This window comes from Phalacrocorax aristotelis, chromosome 21, assembly GCF_949628215.1.
Source record: "Phalacrocorax aristotelis chromosome 21, bGulAri2.1, whole genome shotgun sequence".
In the NCBI taxonomy this organism is placed as follows: Eukaryota; Metazoa; Chordata; class Aves; order Suliformes; family Phalacrocoracidae; genus Phalacrocorax; species Phalacrocorax aristotelis.
In genome coordinates this window covers 655312-682037 of record NC_134296.1, presented here as the reverse complement: position 1 = coordinate 682037, position 26726 = coordinate 655312, and the positions used below count along the sequence as shown (strand labels likewise).

The window sequence follows — 26726 nt, the reverse complement described above, 5'->3', positions numbered from 1 at the left end:
GCCCAAATACAATCAGGGGCAAGAAACGAGAACCTCACAACACAAGGTTTTTTTGCGGTAAAATTAGCTGAGCAAAATGCTATTTCTGACGGGCACTGCTGCGTTCTGGTAAAAAGCTGTTTATAAGCAGCGAGGTGCAGTTGCTTTTCTTCACTTTGCTCGCCGCATCATTTAAATTTTATCTCAGGTAAGTTGTGCAGTGTCTGTCGTACGTTACAGCTGTACTGCGGTTCTCGCTGTGCTACAGCCCCCGGCAGCTGAACAGCCCTTCCAGCGCAGCAACGCCAAGGCCTGCGCTGCGGTTGCCTGCGCCCGCGTCGGTCTTAAGGATTTAGATACTACCCAGCAGTAACAGAATGTCGGCCCCAAGCGCGTGGCCTCTTTCACGGCCACGCTTCCTAAGCAAGTGACGGTTCAGTGAGGATGATTCAAGTGAAACTGTGTAGCCTTTCCTTAAGAATGACTTAAAGCATCCTGTTTATTTCAAATCCAGTACATTTAAACCCATCAGCGTATACACACTTAACCAGATTTGCGGCAAGAACAGCTGAGAAGGAGGGATTTTTGTGAGATTTTGTTTTTTAACTTGGACAGGCCCTTCTTTCAGTGCTGGCAGGGTGCGCTTTCCCGGACTTCTTGGGGAAGTCGCTCAGCGCTGGTGAGGCTGCGCCTGGAGCGCAGCGTCCAGTACTGTGATCCCCGTGTCCAGGACACGGACATACTGGAGACGGTCCAAGGGTGGGCCACGGCGATGATGAAGGGTCTGGAGCGTGAGGCTGAGAGAGCGGGGACTGTTCAGCCTGTTGAAGGCTCAGGGGGATCTCATCAACGTGCATGAACAGGAACTCCTGGTATGGAAGCAGAGGGAGCCACGCACTCTGCAGTGGTGCCCACCGACAGGCCAAGAGGCAATGGGCACAAATGAAAACACACGAAATCCCACCCGAACACAAGAAAACATACTTTCTGGTTTGTTTTGGGTTTTTTATTCTTTACTCTGAGGGTGGGTCAAACACTGGCACAGGCTGCCCAGAGAGGTTGTGGAGTCTCCATCCTTGGAGACAGTCAAAACCCAACTGGACATGGGCCTGGGACGTGGGCTCTGGGTGGCCCTGCTTGAGCAGGGGGCATGCACTGGGTGACCTCCAGAAGTCCCTTCCCAACTGAACCCTCTGTGAAATTATGTACAGCTACACACCAAAACGCCCCTGCTTCACTACAGACCCCGTCACCCACCCTCCGAATATAGTGCTGGACGGTACAAATCCTGTCACCAGGTGTGACGTCTACATGGCTCAGAGAGTGCTTCGTGGCTGTAAACCGCCGTCTTATTTACCTGCGGGAAGATTAATACTGTGACATGCTGGACAAGTATTTGCTGTATTGAAAAAGACACCAAAGCTCCCCAACATGCCCCCAACCCCTTCCCCAGACCCAAAATCCAGGCCCAGAAAAGAGCATTGTTTTCCATTGCTCGGTGCCAGCCAGCGTTACGCATATTTGTTCATTCAGAGTCTCAGAAAGGCATTCCCGCCCGGCACGGATGGCATCTGCCAGAGCCCAGCGTTGGTAACTAACGTTACCCCGAAAGGCGGGTTCGTCCGCCTGGCGTGCAGAACACCAAACTCCACACAGGGCGGAGTCGTTTTATTTGATGAATTTTTGTGCAAAGATGGGTGCTAGGTGGTAACCCACAAAGCTGCACCCCACCCCGAGGAACTGCAAGGCATTTGTACAGTTAAATGTGTCAGTCACAGCTAATATTCACACGCCTCAACTAATAATTGGTTCATTGCTTTCTCGCCTCGATGTAAAGGTACAGCTCGCTTTTAATTCACCGCGCGTGCTCAGGGAGTAAGGGGCTTGCTTACTAGAGACAGGGGGCGGTTGCCGGCGTATGGGCCTGATTTTTACTGCTATATCGAGGGTAGCTCCCGTACAGGGCACTTTGCTTTAGTTCTTGTCAGCATCCCAATCAGTTGTTCTCCTTGACTATACACTTTATCGCCCCGTTCTCAGCGGCTTCTGCGCCGGGACGTTTGCTTCCATCAGTGTCTCAGCTCTCCTCAAGGCTAGAGTCGTAGAACAAGGGCTTCCCTGTCTCTCAGTTCCCGACTCCGGCCGCCAAAGTCTGTGTGCCGGGCTCACGGAGTTCACTCTTAGGGCTTACGGAAAATTCCCCAAATTCCGTCTTCTTCAGGATACCGCTAACGGCGCAGTCGAAGCAAGAGCGTTACTTAGGAAGGAAAGGGCTCATTTCCGAGGGCAGCGCCGTCGCCCCCCTTCCCTGGGCTGAGCCCCTCCCCAGAGCCGCGGCGCCCGCTGCGGCGCGCCCGCTTCCGGGCGGGGTCCTTCCGCGCAGCGGGCCGCCGAGTCCCGCCCGCCGGGTCCCGCCCGAGCGCGCCGGCGCGGGTCAGGCGAACGCCACCGGCAGCCCTAGCGGGGCCCTGCCGGGCGCTCCGCCCTTCCGGCGCGGGCGGCGGCCGAGGTCGGTGCTGCGCGCGGCGCGGCGCGGCGCGGCGGGGAGGGGCCCGGCCCGGCCCGGCCGGAGCGGCGGCGCCGGAGCCCTGGGGCGGCGCGGGGTCTCCGGCGCGGGGGCTCCGGCTCGGCCGCTCCGCGCCCTGCGCTGCGCTGCGCTGCGCTGCGGTGGGCCCGGGTCGGGCAGTGCGGCCGAGCCCGCCTGGGTCGGGCCGGGCGCCGGGGGACCCCTGGTCAGCGGCGAGCTGGGGTTCGCCTCGGGCTCATCGGGGGTTTTCCTTCGCTCCGTCGGGAGGGCTCGGGCAGGCCGGGAAGGAGGGCGGGAACGTGCCCGCGGTCCGGGCAGGCGGAGGAAGATCCGTCTCCGAGCAGGCACGTGCTGCTGCGGCGTTGCCCGAAATGCTCCCGGGCTGGAAACCCTCCGAGCTGGCCCTGACCCACCCGGCTGGCATCTGCTCGAGGGCAGGAAGGCTCTGCAGAGGGACCTGGACAGGCTGGATCGACGGGCCGAGGCCAACTGGACGAGGTTTAACAAGGGCAAGTGCCCGGTCCTGCCCTTGGGTCACACCAACCCCAGGCAAGGCTCCAGGCTTGGGGCAGAGCGGCTGGAACGTGCCCGGCGGAGAAGGCGCTTGAGGTGCTGGAGCGTGTCCAGAGAAGGGCAACGGAGCTGGGGAAGGGTCTGGAGAGCAAGCGTGCTGGGGAGTGGCTGAGGGAGCTGGGGGGGCTTAGCCTGGAGAAGAGGAGGCTGAGGAAGAGAGACCTTATCGCTCTGTGCAGCTGCCCAAAAGGGGGCTGTAGTGAGGGGGGGGTAGCCCTCTTTCCCAGGTTACAAGCAATAGGACGAGAGGAAATGGCCTCAAGTTGTGCCAGGGGAGGTTTCGATTGGATAATAGGAGAAACGTCTTTACCGCAAGAGCGGTCAGGCATTGGAAGAGGCTGCCCAGAGAGGTGGGGGAGTCGCCATCCCTGGGGTATTTAAAAGACCTGTAGATGCGGTGCTTGGGGACGTGGTTTAAGTGGTGGCCTTGGCAGTGCTCGGTTAACGGTTGGACTTGATGATCTTAAAGCTCCTTTTGAACCTGAACTTATGTTTTATTGGTGCTTTTTAAAGGTCATGCCATGAAAGGGCGCACTAAGAAAACCTGATGCCCTGAGCACGTTACTTCTGGAGAAACGCTTGGCCTCTGCAGCTTTGTGTGGGACACTGAAAGGCAGTTGTGTGAGTATGAGCTAACTTCAGCACAGCTGTGCTTTTTTTAGGTGTGACAACCCTTATTCCCATGGTGAGTGTTAGGGTGTGGGTGCGAGCTCCCCAGCTGCTCCTCTCTTGCCCTGCCATCCCCCGTGACGTACAAAGGTTAGTTCCCCATGGTCCGTGGTGGGTCTTGGCATGTATTATCTGAGTATAAACCTGAAGACGGTCAGTTTAGCTCTAGAATTACTCTGAGACCCGGGAACAAAGTACTTGTTGCTTCTCTGTCTGCAAGGAGGCTGCAGCTGTATTTCCACGTGTCTCCCTTGAAGGCCACTGTCCTGAATGTGGGCGCAGCACTGCCCTGTTGTTCTTTGGGTTGATGAACATGGCAACTAGCAGCATCAGGCGGAGGCAGAGGTTACCAGACGTAGCCCCCAGTAATTGCATTGCAGTTCCAGGAGGCAGAAAGCGTCAATAACTGCTTATGTCTGGAGGGGGGAAAAGCTGGCAGTCGTGTTTAGTGCCCGCAAGGCAGCTGGAGGCACTATTGCTTACGATTGTTGTTGCCGTGCAGAAAAGACGTGGCTTAAAGTGCTGCATCGAGAAAGTAATGCTTACGGGTAGCAGAGGTAAACAATAGAAGAAGGGGAGATAGATATACGCGCGTATGAGAATTGCCTTCCTAGTGCAGCTGCTGGTGGTGGCAGCTTTGGCCCTTGCCGGTAAGTTTCGTTAAATGTTAGAGTTGTTACTTTTGAGACTCGTGGGGATTTGAGCGTTTGTCTGGGCGCTAAGGTAATAGCCGCTGATCTAGAGTGAATTGGTGCCTTACTACTTGCACATGTTTACCTTGGCATTGAGCTTGGTACTTCTAGAGCAGAAAATAGAGGGGAGGAGGGAAGTGTAGTAGCGTAGGCGTGTGTACTGCAGGTCGTGTCCGTGCGTGGTTCGCACATCCCGAGTGGTTGATGGGTTGGGAAGCATGTGATGCCCTGCAGGCTTTGTAAGGGTTAACTAAGGCATTTTCCTTGCTCTGGTTTGATGCTGCGCTTATCTGATGAAGGACTAAAATAATGCCCCGCTTAGGGACGCAGTCTGTTGGAGTCTTTGAGGGCAGGCAGTGTTTCCTGGGGCAGACAGCAGTGGATCTCGTGGGATGGCTGCACCGAATGGAGATGGACGAAGTTCTGGCATTCCTCAAACCCTGACAGCGCGAATGTGGTGGAATAAGTGCCGGCGCAGGTCCTGATCCTCGTCTTCTGTCGACCCTCAGCACGTCCAGGTAAAGGTAACAGGGTAGTTGTTGAGACAGCGCCTTTGAGTCAGTGATTGTGATGATTGCGGGCTTAGGAACCAGGTGCTGTTGGATACCAACGGCAAAAACTATTTTGGTGTGTTACCGAGGAAAAAAAACATAATGCAACGGGCAAAGGTTTACGGTTCCTCTTCTCAAGAAGTTGTCGAATTTGGGAACGTCGTGCTTTTTCAGTTGCTTGACTGGTGATGTTGTCTGTATTCTTCACGAATTTTGCACAGTCTTCTCTAAATATGTCCTAGCTGCAGGCTTTACTGGAATTTGTAGGTAGTCACGTTTGGAGTTTACGAATGCTTCTTGGTGTATGTTGAGGTGAAAGATGCGTACGGCCAGAGGATGAGTAAAGGTTTGGATTTTATAGGTACTGGTACGGACAGAAATAATATTAGTGAGTATTAAAGTAATTGTGTAATGACGACATGACCTGTACGTTCACGTAATACCTATAGTTTTTGTGTGTAGTGTGTTTACACTTCAGTACTACACAAAAGAAAGGTTGTAGTCGGGTCTTATGTTCCTCACGTCTGCTTTTTTTTTTTTTGCCTCCGTATCACTCACAAATTATACCAGTCTGAGCACTGTATTTATTTGGTGGGTACTTTCCCGCTGAGAAGCAGCACTTAGTCTCAATCTTATTGTTCACCACAGCTATCTCCAGGGTAGCTGAAATTTCTCAGCATCTGTTCTGCCTGTTATATTTCTTCTCGAGTAAACTGTGGTGAAAAACAGTACCCGAAAGGCTCCAGTGCTTCCAGACAAGTGCTTGGTTGCTCGCGTAATGTGTTTCTAGTCCCATCTCAAGTAATGCCTTAACGGTGTTATCTTATTTATTTGTAGCGTCCCATTTTGGGAAGAAAGTGTGTTGGATTTCAAACCCTTGGGCAGGACAGGAGGAGGTGGCCTTCTCGGGTCAGTGATGAGTGTTGGCATGTATTATCTGATGTAAAGGTGATGTCTGTCACCACTTTAGCTCTAGAATTACTCTGAGACCTGGGAAACTCCAGTTTCCTTAGACTGTGACCGTGGCGCTTTTTCAACCTGGAATCAAATGCCTGTCACGTTCTAAGGCAGCGTAAGGAGAAGGGGGCGCGATTTGAGCTTCCTTCCGTTTACGCGCTAGGGAGGTATAGTTGTTAGTTTAATACTTGGATGTTACTAGGAGGTGCTCTCACGTTAACTGATCGCAGCTCTGGGTACTCAAAGCTGAACAGTGTTGGCAAATGCTGATGTAGAGGTTTGGTGGTAAATGTAACCCGCCTGTCTTAATGAGCATGCATATTCTTAATTCACAAACACGGTTTAGTCCCACCTACGCATCCAGAATGTTTGAAGGGTCATGTCACATCTTCCTTTGATCACAGTCAACAGTCACGTGTTCAGACTTGTTTTTTGAGGGGGGAAAAAAAAGGTAGATAATATATTTGTGTGTTGGGCTTGTAGGTTCCATTTTGCATTTTTGTAAGACTTGAATTTTAGCTGGCGACTGTAAGATTCCAGCTGACTGTAGGGACGGAAAGTTAAAGTTGTTAGCGTTTTTCAGGGTTGGCCCGAGAATATTCCTTCATTTCAGCTGTTTCTTCTATTATGCTCTGTATAATAAATTCTCAACTACTGTTTTTACAGGTGACATGAGCTAGGAGAAAAAACATAAAGCCAGCTGGGGCCCAAGACCAGCACTGTTGTGTTCATAAGACATTGTGTCCCAGGAGCGAACTGGCTCACGTCAGTGCTACCTCAGAAATCTTTGTATTCGCTACTCAGACCTCGATTTTTCCTCACTGTGCAGTTTGCGTCTATTCGTAGAATGTCCTGAGCTGGAAGAGACCCACAAGGACCGTCAAGTCCAGCTCCCATCCCTGCACAGGACAAGCCCAAATTCACACCGTGCCTCTGAGGGCGTTGTTCAAGTGCTGCTTGAATATCGCCAGGCTTGGTGCCGTGGCGGCCTCCCTGGGGAGCCTGTTCCGGGGCTCCACCACCCTCTGGGGGAAGAACCAGTTCTTCTCCTTAACTATACACTTTATTGCCCAGTTCTCTGCGGCTTCTGAGGTGGGATGTTTGCTTTGATCAGTCTCTTAGCTCTCCTCAAGGAAATAGTGGTAAAACAAGTGCTTCTCTATCTCTCAGTTCCCGACTCTGGCCATCAAATTCTGTTTTGCCAAGCTCACGTAGTTCGTTCTTGTGGCTCAGCGGAGAATTCCAAAACGACCATTTTCTTCAGGATATCACTACATTGATGTTACGGAGTTTTGTTCCTGATTTCGGTGACACTGCGGCAGCCGGGCAGATGGCAGGCCCGGGTTGCGGGTCGAGCAACAAGCCTTGGGCCAGCTCTTCGGGGCTCCCAGGCTTCGGAGCTCCTCCCTCACTGTCCCGGTAGTGGGGCCGCAGGAGCGGAGGGAACAATTTGGCCTAGCACCTTCCCGGCACCCAGGCTGTTGCCAAGTTTCTGTCGAACGGGTGTCGAGAGCCTGTGTGACTGGCCTGTCGGAAACCCCGTTCCTCAGCCCGTGCGCGTCCCCGTTCTAGATCTCGCTGCTCTCTGTTGGGGGTCCTTCTGTGTCACATTGGTTACTGTCGACGGGGAAGTTTTGAGCGTTTCGCCCCTCGTTATTCTGTTCTGCCCTTGCCAATTTGAGCTCCCTGACCCGTGTTCCCTTCTGACGGACCACCGCCTCTGGGCTTCCCAGAAAGGCTGTCTGGTTCCGCAGCCCTTGGGGTGCTGCCATCGTGGGCTCCACCATCTAATGCTAAGGCTAGGCTCTTCGCTCCCACAGGCGCTGCCTTTTGCAACCCTTTGTTTCTCCGTCCTGCAGTTGCTGTCATGGACATGGCATCCTGGGGTATAGCGCCTTCTCCATCAAGGATGTCCCAGTCAGCCACGTTCTCTGTTGACTCGGAAAGCCCATCTGGAGCATTCCAGGGACAGGAACCGCTCCCACAGGAGCCCCCTTCCAGAGCTGGATGAGGGAAGCCCGTCCCTACCCAGAGGATCACGCCCAATGCCGCCCTGACCCGTGAGTGTGAGAGCTGCCCAGCCTGCCGCAAGCCCCTCAGGCACCCTTTGCTGCCAGGGCCCTCCTGTGATCAACGGCACTGGCAGCTCTGCTGCCTGGACGGCCCGCTGCGCTGGCGGGTCCATGGGCCCAGGCAAGCCTGGGGCTGCCCAGGGGGAAGTGGGTGCCTTGTGCTCCCCTGCTAAAGCGGCTGGCATGGCTGTGTAGCTGGAGCCCCGCACTGCCCCAGCACGGCTTGGCCCTGCACCGGCGTGGGGCTCCCAGCGGGCAGTGAGGTGGGACTTGGCGGGGCCGTGCTCCATACAGCCTGTGACCCCGTGCTGCCAGGCTGGGAGCCTGGTACGGGCCGTGCTGCCCAGAGCCCTCAGCGCAGCCTGTGCCCCTCTGCTCCTGGGCCCTCCAGGCCACTGCAAGACAAGGAAGGAGGACGCTCACACTGCCATTTCAAATGAGGGAAGCGGAGGCAGAACCAGCAGGGGCAAGAAAACAAACAGTCCTTGCTAACCAGATGTACCGCTGGGCGCCTGACAGCACATTCCGGTCTACTGGCCCTTTTTCTTCTTGGCCCGCAAAAGGGTTCCGAGAGGAGAACCGCTGCTGGAAGCGGCTGTCTCGTGGGGCAAGAGCAAAGCCCCCTTTCCAGCACCCTTTCTGGTTTCCCGGGGGTGCCCAGGAGAGATGGAACCCTGCCCGGCAGGCCAGGCCAGGCAGCCGCCTGGCACGGGAGCGTGGCAGGGTTCAGCGCGCCCACAGGCACGGGCTCCCAGCGCCTGGGACGGCAGCAGCCGCTCTGCCCCTCCCGGCTCAGCCCTGGGGAGCCCCAGTGTGACGTCAGAGCCACCACTGTGAGCTCAGAGCTGGCCACCCGCACAGCCCTGTGGCGCGTGGGGCAGGAGCCCACAGATGCGTGTGGCTGTTGCCCGGGCAGGTGCGCTCCTGCTGAGAGGCGGCAGGCACGTGGCTGCTACTGGAGCTGGTTTTGCCTGGGCAGGCCACGCTTGCTGGGGCTGAGGGGGAAGAGCTGAGCGGGGAGCCTGCCTTGGCCCAGAGATGGCGAGGAGAAAGGCCCCCCAGGGAAGACACCAAGGGGCCTCCAAAGGCTCCGTTGGGATTAATGCCAGACAAGAGCTGGCAGGGGAGGCAGCGGGGCCGAGCTGCTGCCAGGCCAGCGGGTACGAAGTGGGCTGCTCCTGCCTGGGGCGTCAGGTTCGGGCGGAGTAGCAGGGCCGTGGCCCAATGTAGTCAGTGGCGTCAGAAGCCAGTGTGCAGCAGGGGCCTTTGGGGAGGGGGTAGCCTTGTGCTGCAGGGGTCAGAGCCCACCCTGATTTGCAGGGAGATTTTGCTGCACATCAGGCCAGCCCCTGGGACCTGACACTGCCCCCCCCTTGGGATGCTGAGGCGGGGTCCTGCCTGGCTGTGGTGGGGCAGCTGTGCGGGGAGGAGAGGGGTCGGGAGAACGCCAGTGACCAGGGAGGAGGGGTGTGGCCCATGGTGGGGGACGGCCCACGGTGGGGGACAGCAGCCTGTGCCCTCTCCCCAGACGGCCACCGAGAGCTGTCTGCGAAGGGGCAGTTGGTGCCAGGGAGCAGGGAGTGACGGGCTCAGAATAGGGCTGTCCTGCCGGGTGGGCTGGGGCAGCCCGTCCTCTGACAAGGGCCTCTGCTCAGGCTGCTCCTGCCCGCCTCGGCTCCCGTGGCGTGGCGATGGTGGGCAACCAGCATTTGTCTTTTTCCTCCCACAGGAACCCGTGCGTGGAGGTGGAGCTGGTGACGGTCCCTTCCACCTCGGCTCCCTGCTCTGCCACGCAAGGGCCTGCCAAGTGGCGCAACAAGGCCACAGGAATTGCAAGTAAGCTCAGCACTGCTGCTTGCTGTGAAGTCCCCTGGGGTGAACTTGGAGAGCTGCGCTGTGCCAGAGCTCTGGCCAAATGTCACGAGAGGCAGGAGAAGTGCAGGCTGCCCCAGGGAGGGAGGGAGTGCGTAGGACTGGGTGCCCGCCTTCCCGCAGGGAGCTCAAACACGTGTGGCTGGGCATCCTAGAGAAGAGACCTCAAGAGACAGGCCTAACTTTTCTCTGGCTTTTTTGCCCAGGGGCGGTCCTCAGCCTGGCTTGGCATCCGGCAGGTGCCCTTGTCTCCCTGTGGAGACATCTGCTGAGCACACGCATCTTTGCCAGGTACGTACTACCTGTTTCTGCTGTGGTGGGGGGCGGGGGGAGAAGGGGGATGTCCCTTCCCCCAAGCAAGGGGGAGAGCAGAGGGTGTTCCCCACCCAGCAGCCCGGGGCTCCCGCTCGTGCGCCAAAGTTTGTGCGGTGCCCGTTCTCGGGGAGAGCCAAGAGCAAAGCCCCTTGGCAGCCCCACTCCCAGGCGTTTGCCGGAGCCCCAGAACCCTCCCGGAGATGTAGTAGGACAAACCGCCGTGTAGCCAGAAGCTCAGGAGCACAGCCAAGCCTCCGCAGGGCAAGGGTCTTCCCCAGCTCTGGCAAGAGACCACACAGGTCTGGAAGGAAAGCCAGACAAGGCCCCTGCGCTTCCCAGCTGTGCGGAGAAACACCCCTAAGAGCAATCTGTGTGACTGCAAGTGAGAACAGGCCTGCTCTCTCAGCCAAGAGAGAGCAAGGTCCACACCAGAAGAACTACTGAAAAGCAGTCCTCATTTGCTCAACCCCTCTACTTCCCTGCATGATTTTCATTCCCTTTCGGAAGGTGCTCCTGGAGCCCTTCGTTTGGGGAAGATCTGCCGGCAGCGTTGAATGGTGTGGAAAGGCGTGCAAAGCAATGGCTTTAGGGCCTGAGGAGGGAAATCCACGGGTGAGGGGGTTTGCCCAAGACTTGCAGTACTGACACCCAAAGGACTCTCTTCTAGGCAAAAGATGGGCCCGCAGAGCAAGAGGTTCCTGAAAGTCTTCTTCCTGTGGCTCCCAGTGGCTCTGGGTGAGTTTTCATGAGCAAACACAGCCTGGCTGTGCTGGATGCCAGCTTTCCTTTTGGGCCAGTATGTGTGAAACGCCCGTGGTGCGGGTGCGTCCTGAGGAGGTCCTTGACTGGCACTGGCGTTTGGACTACCGGTAAGACTGGTAGCCTCCCAGCCGTGCTGCTGCTCTGGCCACTGGGCCAAATGGCTTGCTTAGTCTGCAAGTCTGCGAGAGAAGGGCGTAGCTCTTTCCAAGCCTGAGCTGGGGATTCCCAGACGGGAGGGGCCGTGCAGGGGGGCCCATGGAGAGGTACCTCTCCTAGCCCATGCAGCCCAGCCTCGGTGCTCACCGAAGCAGTGAGGGGAAATGGGGAGTAGCTCTGGGGCACCGAGCACACCTGAAGGCCACGGCTACGCAGTCCCCTCAAGCCTGGGCTGATGGCTCCCGGTCAGAGGCGCGTCCTCTCTCTGCACCCCACGTTCCCCACCTCCTCAGCTCACCTGCTGCCCAGCCCCAGGGCACCAGGCAGGCGACAACGCAGCTGCAGGGGGATGGCTAGCAACTCCGCTAAAATAACCGTCTCTCGGTGATGGGAATTGCAGCTGGTGCTTACTGCGCGACCTCGCTGCCGGTGTGGACAACGCAGGCAAAGGGACTGATAGAGGTCAGTGACTCGTTGCTGGCAGTGGCTGGAGGAATCACAGGCTGTGCTGCTGCCACGCAGGCTGACCCAAAGAAGCGGCAGTTTGTGCCTTCCTAGGGAAGCCTCTCCTGGGAAGCCGCGGCAACTCTGGTAGCAGATGCTCTAACGGAGCATTTTTCCCTCCCAGGAGCTGACACGTGTGTCGTCGGCAAACCTGAAGATGCTGTGGTAAGAGAGGTTTCCTGAGCTGGAACTGGTTCTGTGCAGAAGCGTCAGCCGACCTCGTGCTACCTGCACTCACTTTCCTAACAGCCAGGGCTCCCGTACTTCCCTCCTGCCTTTGCCTTTTGCTCAGCCTGGTGCAGAAGGGAAGCACTGGCAAAGCAGGGAAAGCACACGTGTCTCTCTCTCCTCTTGCTGAGCTCAGACGCTCCCCAGAGGCAATGGGCCGCTCTCTGACCAGATCGGCTTTCCTGTCGTGCAGGAACTTGCCCGTTTTGGTGGCGGAGGAAACCCAAAAGACACGCTTTCTGCTGGAGGAGGTGGCTCGGCTGAGGGCACAGATCCGCAGTTTGAAGGTGATCCTGCATTTTGGGGAGGGAGGCTTGGCTGGGCAGAATCCCTGAGAACATTTTCTTCAGGGTTCTTGGTGGGGTCAGACTGCTGACTGCAGCAACCCAGCCTTTGCCCCAGCAGCTTGCTGGGTGAGCTTCTGCACTGCACAGGCCCCTCTCCAGCCCCAGTGTAACAAGGCCACTTCAGGCAGCAGAGGACTCCTGAGAGCCTTTCCTAGGTGCGCTGGTGCCTCTAGCTCCTCTGAGCAGGCTCCTGAGGCGGTGGTGGCACCCAGGCACACGTACAGTGCCAGCCATGGCTTACAGGGCCTGAGCCTCTCCCCCTCCTGACTTGGAGAGCACAGAGGGTGTGGACGGTGGTGTGGGGACCCACATCAGCACACCTTGGGGTCATGGCCATGGCCATGGCCACAGATAATCTTCCTAGTCCTCACGGCTCACGCCAGCAGCAGAGAGTCTTGCAGCTCTGTGGACAAGGCTTGCCTTGCCTTCCTGACACTGACCCTTTGCCTCTGCGGGCGCTAGGAGCCATGCTGCACTGCCTGCTGATGTGGTCCTTTTCTGTGTTGATTTCTGGCATTCCCAGGAAGCTCAGGAAGTGAACCAGGCAGCGTCCAAGAAGGCTTTGGGTGCCTACGTCGAGATGTCTGACTGGGCCCTGGAAAGCTCTGGTATGGACACAAGCAGCCCAGTCCTTGCCCTGCGCTTGCCTGTAGCACTCCCCAAAGGAGCCCGTGCTCCAGGCGCCGCTCTCCAGAATGGGGCAGCTTAAATCCTTCACGGGGTCCAAGAGCAAGGCTGTGGCAGAGTGGGTCGCTCAGACTCCCTCCCAGTCAAGCCCTTGGTCTCCGCACAGGTGCCCCTGGCGCTGCCCCCGCACGTCTTCCTGTGCTGATGGAGGGGCTCTGCTCCTCTCCGCTGCATTTGCAAAGGGAATGGCTGGGCCGTCCTTTGCTGCTCATGCTCCAAGCCCTCAGCTTTGGTCTGCTGTCATGCTCGTGGGCGCCTGCAGGCTCCCAGAGCCCTCAGACCTTCTCCTCGTGGTGCTGTGAGAGAAGCACTCACCAGAGATGGGGCTGCCGTCATTGCTCTGTGCAACTGGGCACCCCCCCGCCCCCAGCGTGGTGATGAGGACAGGACTGACAGACGTGGAGCTGGACGGCGGCGTCACAAATACTGCCTGAGCACCAGCTCCCTTCTAGTCTGCGGCCTCTAGCAGTCATCTGCTCTCCCTTCCTTACAGGTGCCACCATTGACAGGCAGAGAACTTCCGAGACCTACGACTGCCAAGAGAATTGGGGCTGCAGGGTTTTATGGTTCTTCCGCGCTGCCAAGCCTCCTGAGACTATTTTGCAGGTATCGTAGCAGAAATCTTCAGGGAAGGTGTCCTTCCTTCCTGAGAAGTTGGGGACTGACCTCAGGGGCTCTCCCCTCAGGCCAGTGGTACTGGTCAAGCCCACCGTGCTGCTCAGGTTCCGGACACCAAAGCTCTCACACAGGGCTGGGCTTGCTAGAGATCCGTGGTTCCCCTGGGGAGGTGAACAGAGGTGAACTGCTGCATCTTGCCCACAGTCCTCTGCCACAGCTGGGTGAAAGCCTTCCTCCCTGGCGACCCTGGTTCCACACTCACCCCTAACTGTGCCTTTTTGTGGGCGGAAGGTGGCGGGTGCCCTGCAGAGCCGCTGGGCAGGGACGTGTTTCTGCGCGGGCCTGACTAGGATGCTTTCGTAACCACTCTTCTCCTCTGCTCCCTAATACTGAGACCCCCTTTGTCAGGCAGGGCAGGGGGCCTCCTACTTCTGTCCAGTTCCTCACAGGCACCTCATTTTCAAGCTGAAATAGGCCCCACAGACATGCTGGCGCCTATGCTTCGAGCTACATGGGCAGTGGTGTTGGCCCCAGTGCTCTCTCACACTTCACTGCTGTCGCGTTCTGGTTGCAGGCGGATGTTTCCCCAGGAAACTGCTGGCCTTTCCAAGGGCATCAGGGCCAGGTGGTCATCAGGTTGCCAGCACGAGTCCATCTGACTGCCGTCACTGTGCAGCACATCTCCAAAGACGTGTCTCCATCTGGGACCGTCATCAGCGCCCCCAGAGACGTCGTTGTCTTTGTAAGTCTCTGCTGGGCGCTTCTGGCGGGCATCTGACCCTGGGGCAAAGCCAGGACAGGGCCCTGCTTGCTTTTGTGCATCTTCTGGGGTTTGTGTCCTGATCTCTCGCGAGCACTGCAGTGCCCTCGCGGGACGCTTCAGGGGCTCGAGAGGTTTCATCCCTCTTAAGGTTTGTTCTGGCCAAGCACCTCTGGGTTCTTGACCAAATCTCAAAGCGGAGACTGAGCTCCACCATACCCGGTGCTAGGCTGCTGCTCGAGCCCCAGGAGAGGGTGGGTGGATAACAGGGCTGAGCCAGCGCGTACCTTGCCTCTCTGTCGGGATGAGTCTGAGCGGCTCTCCTTGTGCTTTGCCCCTGAGGGAGTGGATGCGGACGGAGAAGAGGAAACTCTCCTTGGGACGTTCACGTACAACGTGGCAAAAGAGGCTATTCAGACCTTCCCTCTGAAGGTACGCTCCACGCACGGGGACGAGATGCCAGGGAGCACAGCAGGTTTGCCTGCAAGTCCATGGAGGAAGGGCACGCATGCTTTCTTTTCTCCCTGGGCAGAGGGGCCCAGGCCACCGTCATGAGAGAGAGACCTGCGGGCTTGGGAGGGCTGAGTAGCACGCAGTGGTGGTAGCAAGAGGGTAGCAAGGGCAGGGTCAGGCCCGTAGGAGCACGAGTCCCGAGAGATCCCTGGCTGCGCCCGGTGCCTTCAGCAGAGGCAGCTGCACGTGCGCCCACTCCACGCAAGCAGCGTCTTTGTGCCGTGGAGAAACAGGGCGGCCTGGTGGCGAGAGGCGTCGGGCAGCACCGTCGCTCCATGCTGCGGCCTGCTGGCAGGCTGGACAGTGTCCTCTCCTCCCACCATAGCTCGCCCCTTCTCCCGCGGCGCTCTCACGCCTGCAAGGGGGAGAGCAGGCACAGCAGGCAGCGGGAGCTCGGCGGGGTTGCACACCAGGTGCCCCACGCGCAGGAGCGCCTCCCCGGCCTCCCTGTCAGCACAGAGCAAGCAGCAGCGGGAAGGGGCAGAGGGAAGGGAGACCGAGCCCCAGCCGGGCCGGCATGCAAAGACGGGGTGATTGCACTGCCGCTCTTAACACCCCCGTTTCCTTTTCCCACTCTTCTTCACAGAACGCGCCGCTTCCCAGAGCCTTTCTGTCTATCAAACTTCTTGTGAAGAGCAACTGGGGAAACCCAGCGTACACCTGCATTTATCGAGTGCAGGTTCATGGGAAGATGGCGCAACCGGAAAGCCCCAGGTGAAACCAGAGAGAAAAAAAAAGTCAAACATGAGAAAGAAGAAGAAGGGGAGGAAGAACAAATAAATCTAAAAGATGTGGCAATTGAGATGGCTGTAGAACTGTAGAAGATTTGTCTCCAAAGTGGGGTGCTCAAGACGTTCCACACTGCGGGAGGGGAATTCGGGAGCGTGTGGAAAATGTTACAACTTCTATGCCATTTTTTTCTTAAAAACGAGGAAGATAGGAAGCATTCCCAAGACTGAATCTAGAGAGGGGAGGCCCAGCCTGTCAGCGCTCCTCCCGCCGCCCCTGGGGGCTCCGCAAGTGGCCCCAGCCCAGGCCAGGCCGAAGGGCCCGGCTTCAGTTCACAAGAGGGCGACTGGCCCCGCCCGCCGGCCCGCGCGGGCTCTGCAGGAGCTCCCCCAGGCGCCCGCCCACCCTCTTCCCGGCTTCTCAGCCAATGGCGCCCGCCAGGCGGGGACAGGCAGGGCCCCCCGCCAACCACCGCAGCGCCCCTTCTCTGGCCCCGCCCCGCTGCGGCCGCGTGCCGACGGACGAGCACGTTGCTACGGGCGCGCCCGGAGCGCCAGCCAGGGCCCCGGGTTCGAGTCCCGCCGCTGGGTTCGAGGCCCGGCGAGAGGTCAAGGAATGAGGCGCTTGCTGGCGTGAATGCCTCACGTACCAGCCAAAGGGCTGCCCGCGCAGGAGGGGAAAGGTTGTTTAATTGGAAATTGTAGTTATAATTTGGTTTTAAGTACCGGTGCTTGTAATAGTTGTTTTGGTCAGTTATTAAGAGAAGAAGAACTTTGCCAAGGATGTTTTCTTGTTGGGGGGGTCCGAGTCCCCTGCCTGGTTTGGAAAGGGCTTCGAGTCCCCAAAGTTGACCAAGCGGGTTAGAGTCCCACTGAATGGGGTTTGAGTCCCCAGTTTGGCTACTTGTCTTGACTGGTCTCTGAATTTTGGCGTGGTTATCAGAATATGGATTTATTTTTGCATGTTCGGATCAGATAGTTGTTTTGGAAGTCACATTTAATATGGGTGGGGAATCGTCTAAAGGCAACGTCTTAAAGAAGTCACCTCTAGGGCGTTGACTGAAGCATTGGAAGGGGGGTGGGGGTGGGTTCGATCCCCTCACAAGGAAGCAGTTAACTGAATATTGTAATCATTGGTCGCCGATCTGTACTTTGAAATATAATACTATAATACTACTATATTAAAATAATATATATTATAATGCAATAATACCATAGTGCAGTCGATGATGTTTTGCAAAAGAGAAGGAAAATGGGATGAGATCCCATACGTGGGTTTGTTTTTCACGTTGCAGAGCAGCGGTTGGAAAAGGGGAAAAGATCGCGGATCGATTACTAAGGATGCAAATGTTTTGGCCTTAGAACAATGTTGGGACAAACCACCCAAATGATGTTGTTCTGCATGTAGTACTGGTAAAAGGAGGTGTAAAATACAAGGAGCTGGTGGAAGAGGAAGATGATGTAGGATGATTAGTGGCTCCGGGACAGGGAAGTCTACAGGGAGGTAACGATCAGTGTGGAAACAGGGAAGTTGGACAAGTGGATATGGGGGTGTAAATGGTGGTGCTGAATCACAGAATCACTAAGGTTGGAAAAGACCTCTAGGATCATTAAGTCCAAGCTCCGACCCAACACCACCATGTCTCCTAAACCATGCCCTGAAGGGCCACATCTGCACGTCTTTTAAATACCTCCAGGGATGGTGACTCCACCACCTCTCTGAGCAGCCTGTTCCAATGCCTGACCGCTCTTGCAGTAAAGAAGTAGTTCCTAATATCCGATCTAAACCTCCCCTGATGCAGCGTGAAGCCATCTCCCCTCGTTCTATCGCTAGTAATAGAAAGTGAAGGGGGGCTGGAATTTCAGTGCTGTAGCAGGAAGAACTAGGAGACGGGGGGCAGTGCTACAAGCACCCTTAAGGCAGGCCGTGGGTCCGACAGGAGGGTGGGTGCGGGTTGAAGTACCCTTCTCAGTAGCAGGCTGATGGGCTTGGAAGGAGATGGCTCTAATGTATGGGGAAGATGCGGCAAAGGTGGCGAAGGTATTGGAAACTGTTGTGGAGAATCATGACCCAGAGTGGAAGGAGATACAGGTGGTCTTGAATATGTTGTTGAGAGATGAGGAGCAGAGGCTGTTGTGGCTGAGGCTGGGGAAGAAGCAGAGAGGGTTCACGCTCAGGATGCACAGGCAGGAAGGCTGGAGGATCATTCTTGCCACCACCGATCTGAATCGGCACCTGAGCAGTCAGGCACAAAGGTTATTGTGAACTGAATATCAGAGGTTGATATTGTGAGGGGCCTCTAGGCAAGAATGCACTCAAGGACGTAATCTCTGCGAGCATGACGGGGATGCAAACGACCTAGCAGCTGGCGCCAGTCGAAACCAAGACAGAAGGAACTATGGACATCTCCATCTAGATAAGAGTCACAACACCCGGTGAAACCGACACACCTTGCCACACACTGTGACAAGATTACTTGATGGGCCAACTCACGACCATATGTGGAAGAAGGACTCAGAGTTCATGGAAAGGACAGAAAAAACACCCCTTCAGCAAAGCACTAGGGACCACCCGATACCTCTTGAGGGGCTTCTGAGGGACTTAAAACGCACGGGTAATTAGGAAGCAAGTGTTAGAATTAGTTCCAGGAAAGCTAATGCATATGTATATAACCGAGCAATCTAAGCTTTGTCTATCACGCCTTGCGGTATGCACACTAGGAGGAATTATCCCCTGTGCGTCTGGCACCGTAATAAAGAATGCCCGCTTCTTCATACTACATTGGTGTTACGGAGTTTTATTCCCGATTTCGGTCACGCCATGGCAGCCGGGCAGACTGCAGGGCGGGTTGTGGGGCGAGCAATAAGCCTTGGGCCAGCTCTTCGGGGCTCCCAGGGCCAGGCCTTGGGAGCCCTGCTTTCCTGGAAGTGGCTAAGGGGAAGTAGTGTATTAATTCCTTGTTTTGCTTTGCCTGTGAGCACAGCTTTTGCCTTACCTGTTATGCTGTCTTTATCTCAACGCACAAGTTTTCTCACTCTTACTCTTCCAAGCCTCTTCCCCATCCCTCCAGGGCAGAGAGATCAAGCAACGTAGCAGCCTACTGGTGTTAAACTACAACATCCATACGAGGTAACTACAGCCTTTGATCCATGAAGTATCCCTAACCTCAAACACCGAGCTGGTGACCGGCTCAAGATTTGGTAACTATGGTACCCTAAAATCGATGCATGTGTAGCCAAACCCTCATTTAGAGCAGCCTGGGGTGGCCTCATTTCTTGCGATTACCCAGAAATGGCCCCTATAGCAAACCTACCCTCAAATCATAGGAAAATTCTGAATTGCATCAACAGAATCAACCTAAGGCTGGTCCTAACCCATTGTGACGGATGTGCTCGACCCCTTGACCAGACTGGTGGTGTGTGGAATAATCGCTGGAGGTGACTTAGACGCTGAGCTTATGTTTTTAGAAAAGGTACAGCGCTGAAGAAGCTTTCAGGGTGAAATGCAGCTGACGTGCGAGGAAGCCGTTCCATGAAAGTTCCCTGGTAACCTTAGATGTCAGCAATGCCAGGAGAACTTGGCGTACTGACTCTGAGAGGAGTTGTCCGGAGGGTGGAGCGGTGTGGGGGCATCGCGGCCGGGCTCTGTGATAAACGGGAACTCCAGGTACCATGGAGCTGGTACGCTGCACATTTGCGACCCTGGGCCAACGGTCCGTCATGCTTTTGACTAAATGCTGTCCTTTTGGTGAACTTTGCTCACTATAATATCATTCTAATACCAAAACACACCTCCATCCCAAAAGTTACCCGCCTCTAAGGTGCGGCCACCCCTCACTGGGCACGCGCTTTGAATTTTTCTAGCCTACATCTTTAAAAGCAAAGCGAGGAAATTTTACGCCAGCCATAATAAAGGGATGTATGACTAGAGTCACTCAAGCTCCACCTGAAAGATAAAGAATAGTATGAAATTTGTGAAGAGAAAGAGGGTGTCAGGGAAGATACCATCGCGTACCACTCTGACTTCTGGGACCAGTCGATGGGCTGAGCTTCTCTTACCCCGCGGTGGGATGCCTTTGGGTAAGATTGGAAACCTCTACAGAGTCACTTTAAATCTCTAACGTATTAGAGTTGCTTTGCTTCATAGTAGAGTTGCTTCATATTTGTTTAGCATACTTGTAGCCCAGCAGTGTACTCATATCCTCGGTATTTATGTGCGTCTTGTAACCAGCAATCTTATCACCGGTGACCCAAAGAACCTGTGTATCTGTCGCTTTAATAAATCGCACTATTCATTGATCTAGCCGTGATGGTTCTCACTGAACGTGAGCAGGCCGGGCATCTGCCAGATTAGTTACTGACAACAAATACTCTGATGAGTGGTTGCTTCTACAACCCTTAGAAAATAAACCGTCTGAGACTAAGACTGGACCTAGCCGCACCTAGACTCCTCTCGGAGGAGGATTTTAGAAAGCAAGGGGGTCCTGTCTGAACCTTGCCACTCCTCAGACTCCTACTATTAATGCAACAGTGGTGGTTTGGTGCAGGCTGCGGAGAAGGTAAAGGCCTGAGCCGTAGCCGGGCCCACGAACTCCTCTAGTTTCAATCTGTTCTCTAAAAACCCACGAAGCAGCAGACTGCCACCGTAGGGCATCAGTGCATATGAGCTTGGAACACCCATCACGTGATTGACACATCAAGAGCAGGTGCCTTGCCTAAGGATCATTTATCATTTATCAGGAAGAAAGCTGTGGGTACAAGGAGTCTCACGCATACCTTGTCCATCGCACGCGATTTGGCTACGAGCCAACCACTTTATCCCATAAATATGACAGCCTAAGTGAGCCACCTTTGAGCTCTCCTGGTTAGGCAGCGTGGATGTGTGGTGGTGATCTCCCCTTGAGCTGGGACACCTCTCAGGGTTGCCGCTCAAGGCAGAGAGACCTTTCACCAAGGGCAGAGATTTGGAAAGCAGCTGATATCACACAAAACCTTGTAGTATGATGACTTTGATTTTGTCCTGGTAACTTTGATTGTGTGTTGAATTGATGCTAATGAAACGTTACGTAAACTTTGCATGTACAATCCCTTAGACATAAAACGTTGTCCAAGTCTGAGACTAAGGTTGGACCTAGGCCACACCTAAGCTCCATCAGGAGTTTAGCCAGCAAGGGGTTCTGCTCTGAACCTCATGACTCAATGGGAGGGTCTTCCTTGCCCTTTTGCATCCATGGTCTCTCTGTGAATCATTTTAACTCCAGTGTAACTCATGTTTCCTTTATATGTTTCTTCCATGCAGTAATTAATAGAGTGAACTTGCCATCGAACTTTGTGAAGTCGCACTTTCACAATATCTTCTTAAAACCAATTTTGCTAATACCTTTGACGGTGATTCTTTAAGTCATCTAAAAAACTCCATTCACAACGCCCATAGGTAACTCTCTTTTAATTATAAACTCAGTCTTGTATGTTACTGTAAATGTGGCTCTTGGGTTTTTTACAGCCTTTACTCATACGCAAATCCCAGCTCAAGTCCTATGGCAACCATAAGCACAATCTCCATGCTATTGCTAAATTTCTTTCCTGCAGCAACTCTGTCCCTGACTTCTGACCTTTGGACTATTGAGCTGGGGTTTGCCGGATTGTCTGTGGCATGCACGTGCCCCGGCCTTGCAGGGCTGGTGAAATAGGTACTGGCATCCTCTAGGAACTCTCTTTGCCTTTTGGCCCACATCCTTATTGACAGAGGTGGGGAACAATGGGTAAGGAACTGTATCTGGCAAAGTTTACCACAGTCCTAGAGCTGAAAGGAGAACTGAGGAGTCCTGGCTCCCAGCACCTGCTCCAACTCCCTAAATTCCCCTCCCCTCCCATAGCTCTCCCTTTGTTTCCTTCCCCTTCCCACAGCTCCCTAGACCGAGCTCATCAGAATTGTCATTGATCCATCTCTTTCGTGCCCAGCTTTCTTCACGCAGGGCTCTCAAAGACTAACCAAGTTTGGTTTTATAACCATTTCAATCATTCTCTAACTCCTGAAGTGACATCATGTATTGCCTTTCCAGGTATGGCTGGAGAGTCAATTGCAAGGGCAAAGACCCGACTTCCTGTGTCAAGGGTTGCTAAATCACTCCAGAAGCAGCAGCAGTTTCCTCCGGATCACCAATGGTGAAGAGTGAGGGTGTGTGGAGTGGAGGCTAGGGAAAACAGGTGGCTGTGGGGAATTAAAAGCAGCATATTATTAAGGTAGAAAGGGTGCTGGCTATTGTTAACTCTACGAGGACTTTGCGGTACTGCAATGCAAGTAGAGAACTTAAAGGCTGACGACTTAGGAGAGACAAAGCTTAGCAGAAGGCCATTACAGGTGGAATTTCAGCCATTTAGTTGCATAATCCGCTCTCAAGATTTTGTGTTCCTGACTAAGAGGGCTTACCAACAATGAGGGTTTCTCTCTTTTTTGTCTCTTTCTCTCTTCTCCTTCGTCTCCCCCTTGCTCCCATCCTCGTTTCCTCCCTCCCTTACCTTCTTTCCTTCTTTTGTTCTTTCTTATCTGAGTGTAGAAATTAGGAAAATTAATGAATTAGTTATAAGACCTGCATAACTGCAGTTGCCTTATAACGAGGGCTGAGTCACTGACTGAGGTGGGCAGTACAGCCGGCTGACAGAGAGAGACAGCTATGCTGAAACGTGACCTCGCTCCTTAAATTTATGTGAGCATCTGCTCCCGGCTGCTGTGAGAGAGGGCACCGAAATGTATGGACTTCTGTCCTGAATACGGCTTTTCTTACCATCCTTTGAGGCACCAGACCAAACGCAGTCTACGGAAGATGCAGACAGCATCTCTGTGAGGAAGTAATGGATTGGAAAGCCAGTTAGGAGAGGGAAATGCTTTGCCATTTAGGTCACAAGTCCTTTTTCTAAGCGAAGGCTGAATCCAGGAACAGTACACGAATGGAAGGTGGCAATACCGAAACCGTGTTTGCTTCTGTGCTGGTTCTGGCTGAGAAGGGGTTAATTCTCTTCACTGCGGTGCCTGTGGTGGTCGGGGACCTTTCCAGCTTCCCGCGCTCTGCCGCGTCGGCGGGAGGCTGGGCGGGGCGGGGCCACGCCCGGGGCAGCTGACCCCGACTGGCCAATGGCATGTTCATTCCATACCATGTGACACCATGACCAGTATATTAAGGGGGGGGGGGCAGCTGCGGCTCGGGGAGGCGCGGCGTCGGGTCGGCGGGCAGCGAGCGGCGAGCGGCTGCGTCGCCTGTGGTTTGTTTCGGTGGTTCGTCCCCCCACCCCCCCGGGTTTCGCGCCTCTCGTTGTTTTCCTTTCCATTGCTTTGTTGTTGTTGTTGGTTTTATTTCAATTATTAAACTGTTCTTATCTCAACCCACGAGCGTTACCCTTCTGATTCTCTCCCCCATCCCACCGGTGGGGGAGTGAGCGAGCGACTGCGTGGGGCTGAGTTGCCGGCTAAACCACGACAGCAAGTGTAGAAAGATCTGGTTAAAATATTGTAAAAAATGATCAGCGAACATTCTTGCAATTCTTCTGTTTGGATTTACAAGGGGCCTGCTCAGACTCAAAGGATGATCATATCTCGTGAGGATGTTGGCAAACAGAAGGCTTAATGAAATGTATCAAGCACGCATGGGGCTGCTGTGGCGCCCTGTGCTCTCACGGAAGAGGATTTTTGTGCGCTTCTCAACACAGTTACAAAGACGTGGAGAAAACCATTTTCCTTCCAAATGTTTTTATTCCATACACGATAGAACACTACTTCTGCACTCCCCGGCCATTCTCTTACTTCATCCCTTCTCACTGACAAACTTGGTGTTTTCTAAACATTTCTGAATTCCAAAGAGGTTGGTTGTGCTCTTTCCCCACTCACTCCCTTTCGCTCAAATCTTTGGCTTTTGGTGGGAGAAGAGGCAAACACCTTCCCTGTAAAATTGATGTGATCGAAAAAGGGAACATAAGTCAGACTTTTTTTTTCCTTTTTTTTTTTTTTTTTTGTCTGCGAAGGCATTCAGCATGCAACAAGGAATTGGATTTTAGGTGTTTCTGTATTGTTTATGACGATACAGATTTGTCCCACTGTTCTAACACTGGGGTTTGGGTGGATATCAAATAAACAAATCTCAGGGAAATTTAAAAAAGCAATTCTGTCTCCTCAGGACCACCTTGTCACAGCACACGGTGACCTACAGGGCCACCGCTTGCTAAAACAAATATGCTAACGCTGTGGTTGTGTGGCCTTGAGAAACCTGCATCTTTTTAAAAAATTGAAAGCCACTAGATACTGGCTTCTAGACCTTTCAGAAACATTCTCCTAGATTACAACACGGATAGGTGTTCTTTCTCGCCGAAGGTGCCTGGATTACTACTTGCAGATCACCGATATTTTGCACACGCCCATGAGTCAGTACGGACAGAAAGTAGTTTGTGTTCTCACATGGCTCAGCATAACAGGGCTTCTTCTCTGTGGCTTAACCGTCTTAATCACCTGGGTCCAGCAGACAGAAATTTTCATTCGGGGCGTTTATCTCTGCGCCTCAAAGAAACCTGTAGCATTGATGACGCAGATACTTGTCTTCTTGCACCTTAGGGAAGGCTGCTTCTTTACGGATGAATGTAAAGTACAGCTCCTGAGAAATACAGGTACGTGATTTTATTATAGTGAGAGGAAAGAAACGTGATCATTCCGTTCTATACATGTTTCCGTTTTAACTGACCCCATGTGAAAGAACCTGTAGGAAGCTGCCTTATCTTCCTCTATAAAGACGCTGTTCTGAACTTGGGTATTACCCCAAAAGCCCAAATACAATCAGGGGCAAGAAACGAGAACCTCACAACACAAGGTTTTTTTGCGGTAAAATTAGCTGAGCAAAATGCTATTTCTGACGGGCACTGCTGCGTTCTGGTAAAAAGCTGTTTATAAGCAGCGAGGTGCAGTTGCTTTTCTTCACTTTGCTCGCCGCATCATTTAAATTTTATCTCAGGTAAGTTGTGCAGTGTCTGTCGTACGTTACAGCTGTACTGCGGTTCTCGCTGTGCTACAGCCCCCGGCAGCTGAACAGCCCTTCCAGCGCAGCAACGCCAAGGCCTGCGCTGCGGTTGCCTGCGCCCGCGTCGGTCTTAAGGATTTAGATACTACCCAGCAGTAACAGAATGTCGGCCCCAAGCGCGTGGCCTCTTTCACGGCCACGCTTCCTAAGCAAGTGACGGTTCAGTGAGGATGATTCAAGTGAAACTGTGTAGCCTTTCCTTAAGAATGACTTAAAGCATCCTGTTTATTTCAAATCCAGTACATTTAAACCCATCAGCGTATACACACTTAACCAGATTTGCGGCAAGAACAGCTGAGAAGGAGGGATTTTTGTGAGATTTTGTTTTTTAACTTGGACAGGCCCTTCTTTCAGTGCTGGCAGGGTGCGCTTTCCCGGACTTCTTGGGGAAGTCGCTCAGCGCTGGTGAGGCTGCGCCTGGAGCGCAGCGTCCAGTACTGTGATCCCCGTGTCCAGGACACGGACATACTGGAGACGGTCCAAGGGTGGGCCACGGCGATGATGAAGGGTCTGGAGCGTGAGGCTGAGAGAGCGGGGACTGTTCAGCCTGTTGAAGGCTCAGGGGGATCTCATCAACGTGCATGAACAGGAACTCCTGGTATGGAAGCAGAGGGAGCCACGCACTCTGCAGTGGTGCCCACCGACAGGCCAAGAGGCAATGGGCACAAATGAAAACACACGAAATCCCACCCGAACACAAGAAAACATACTTTCTGGTTTGTTTTGGGTTTTTTATTCTTTACTCTGAGGGTGGGTCAAACACTGGCACAGGCTGCCCAGAGAGGTTGTGGAGTCTCCATCCTTGGAGACAGTCAAAACCCAACTGGACATGGGCCTGGGACGTGGGCTCTGGGTGGCCCTGCTTGAGCAGGGGGCATGCACTGGGTGACCTCCAGAAGTCCCTTCCCAACTGAACCCTCTGTGAAATTATGTACAGCTACACACCAAAACGCCCCTGCTTCACTACAGACCCCGTCACCCACCCTCCGAATATAGTGCTGGACGGTACAAATCCTGTCACCAGGTGTGACGTCTACATGGCTCAGAGAGTGCTTCGTGGCTGTAAACCGCCGTCTTATTTACCTGCGGGAAGATTAATACTGTGACATGCTGGACAAGTATTTGCTGTATTGAAAAAGACACCAAAGCTCCCCAACATGCCCCCAACCCCTTCCCCAGACCCAAAATCCAGGCCCAGAAAAGAGCATTGTTTTCCATTGCTCGGTGCCAGCCAGCGTTACGCATATTTGTTCATTCAGAGTCTCAGAAAGGCATTCCCGCCCGGCACGGATGGCATCTGCCAGAGCCCAGCGTTGGTAACTAACGTTACCCCGAAAGGCGGGTTCGTCCGCCTGGCGTGCAGAACACCAAACTCCACACAGGGCGGAGTCGTTTTATTTGATGAATTTTTGTGCAAAGATGGGTGCTAGGTGGTAACCCACAAAGCTGCACCCCACCCCGAGGAACTGCAAGGCATTTGTACAGTTAAATGTGTCAGTCACAGCTAATATTCACACGCCTCAACTAATAATTGGTTCATTGCTTTCTCGCCTCGATGTAAAGGTACAGCTCGCTTTTAATTCACCGCGCGTGCTCAGGGAGTAAGGGGCTTGCTTACTAGAGACAGGGGGCGGTTGCCGGCGTATGGGCCTGATTTTTACTGCTATATCGAGGGTAGCTCCCGTACAGGGCACTTTGCTTTAGTTCTTGTCAGCATCCCAATCAGTTGTTCTCCTTGACTATACACTTTATCGCCCCGTTCTCAGCGGCTTCTGCGCCGGGACGTTTGCTTCCATCAGTGTCTCAGCTCTCCTCAAGGCTAGAGTCGTAGAACAAGGGCTTCCCTGTCTCTCAGTTCCCGACTCCGGCCGCCAAAGTCTGTGTGCCGGGCTCACGGAGTTCACTCTTAGGGCTTACGGAAAATTCCCCAAATTCCGTCTTCTTCAGGATACCGCTAACGGCGCAGTCGAAGCAAGAGCGTTACTTAGGAAGGAAAGGGCTCATTTCCGAGGGCAGCGCCGTCGCCCCCCTTCCCTGGGCTGAGCCCCTCCCCAGAGCCGCGGCGCCCGCTGCGGCGCGCCCGCTTCCGGGCGGGGTCCTTCCGCGCAGCGGGCCGCCGAGTCCCGCCCGCCGGGTCCCGCCCGAGCGCGCCGGCGC

General features: G+C 54.4%; 1 protein-coding gene, 2 long non-coding RNA genes and 2 other non-coding genes across 11 annotated transcripts; 3 read left to right on the top strand and 2 right to left on the bottom strand.

The window, feature by feature from the left end:
* Nucleotides 1-963: 963 nt before the first annotated feature.
* Nucleotides 964-2382, bottom strand: LOC142067239 (uncharacterized). The gene is made up of 2 exons (XR_012663937.1): nt 1872-2382; nt 964-1336 (listed from the first exon to the last, which is right to left on the bottom strand). It is a non-coding gene; the product is annotated as an uncharacterized LOC142067239 (long non-coding RNA).
* A 198-nt stretch (nt 2383-2580) lies between these two features.
* LOC142067235 (SUN domain-containing protein 5-like) lies at nt 2581-18290 on the top strand. Of its 7 annotated transcripts, XM_075115697.1 has the most exons (15): nt 2581-3115; nt 3593-3700; nt 4763-4958; nt 7808-8008; nt 9750-9856; nt 10099-10183; nt 10875-10942; nt 11526-11587; nt 11754-11794; nt 12051-12144; nt 12728-12812; nt 13385-13497; nt 14084-14251; nt 14612-14701; nt 15369-18290. In XM_075115697.1, the coding sequence occupies exons 4-15, from the start codon at nt 7956-7958 to the stop codon at nt 15498-15500; spliced, it is 1098 nt and encodes a 365-aa protein (XP_074971798.1). In that variant the 5' UTR covers nt 2581-3115; nt 3593-3700; nt 4763-4958; nt 7808-7955; the 3' UTR covers nt 15501-18290. The 7 variants fall into 7 exon arrangements, 4 of the variants coding, with proteins under 4 accessions (XP_074971798.1, XP_074971800.1, XP_074971802.1 ...); XM_075115699.1 differs by lacking the exon at nt 4763-4958; XM_075115701.1 differs by lacking the exon at nt 4763-4958 and having other exon boundaries at nt 2912-3015.
* On the top strand, nt 3852-3934 carry LOC142067438 (small nucleolar RNA SNORD45). Its single transcript, XR_012664050.1, has one exon. It is a non-coding gene; the product is annotated as a small nucleolar RNA SNORD45 (small nucleolar RNA).
* On the top strand, nt 5900-5984 carry LOC142067412 (small nucleolar RNA SNORD45). The gene has a single exon (XR_012664025.1). It is a non-coding gene; the product is annotated as a small nucleolar RNA SNORD45 (small nucleolar RNA).
* Nucleotides 18291-25279: 6989 nt separating the features above from the next.
* Nucleotides 25280-26697, bottom strand: LOC142067124 (uncharacterized). Its single transcript, XR_012663910.1, has 2 exons — nt 26188-26697; nt 25280-25652 (listed from the first exon to the last, which is right to left on the bottom strand). It is a non-coding gene; the product is annotated as an uncharacterized LOC142067124 (long non-coding RNA).
* Nucleotides 26698-26726: the final 29 nt, after the last annotated feature.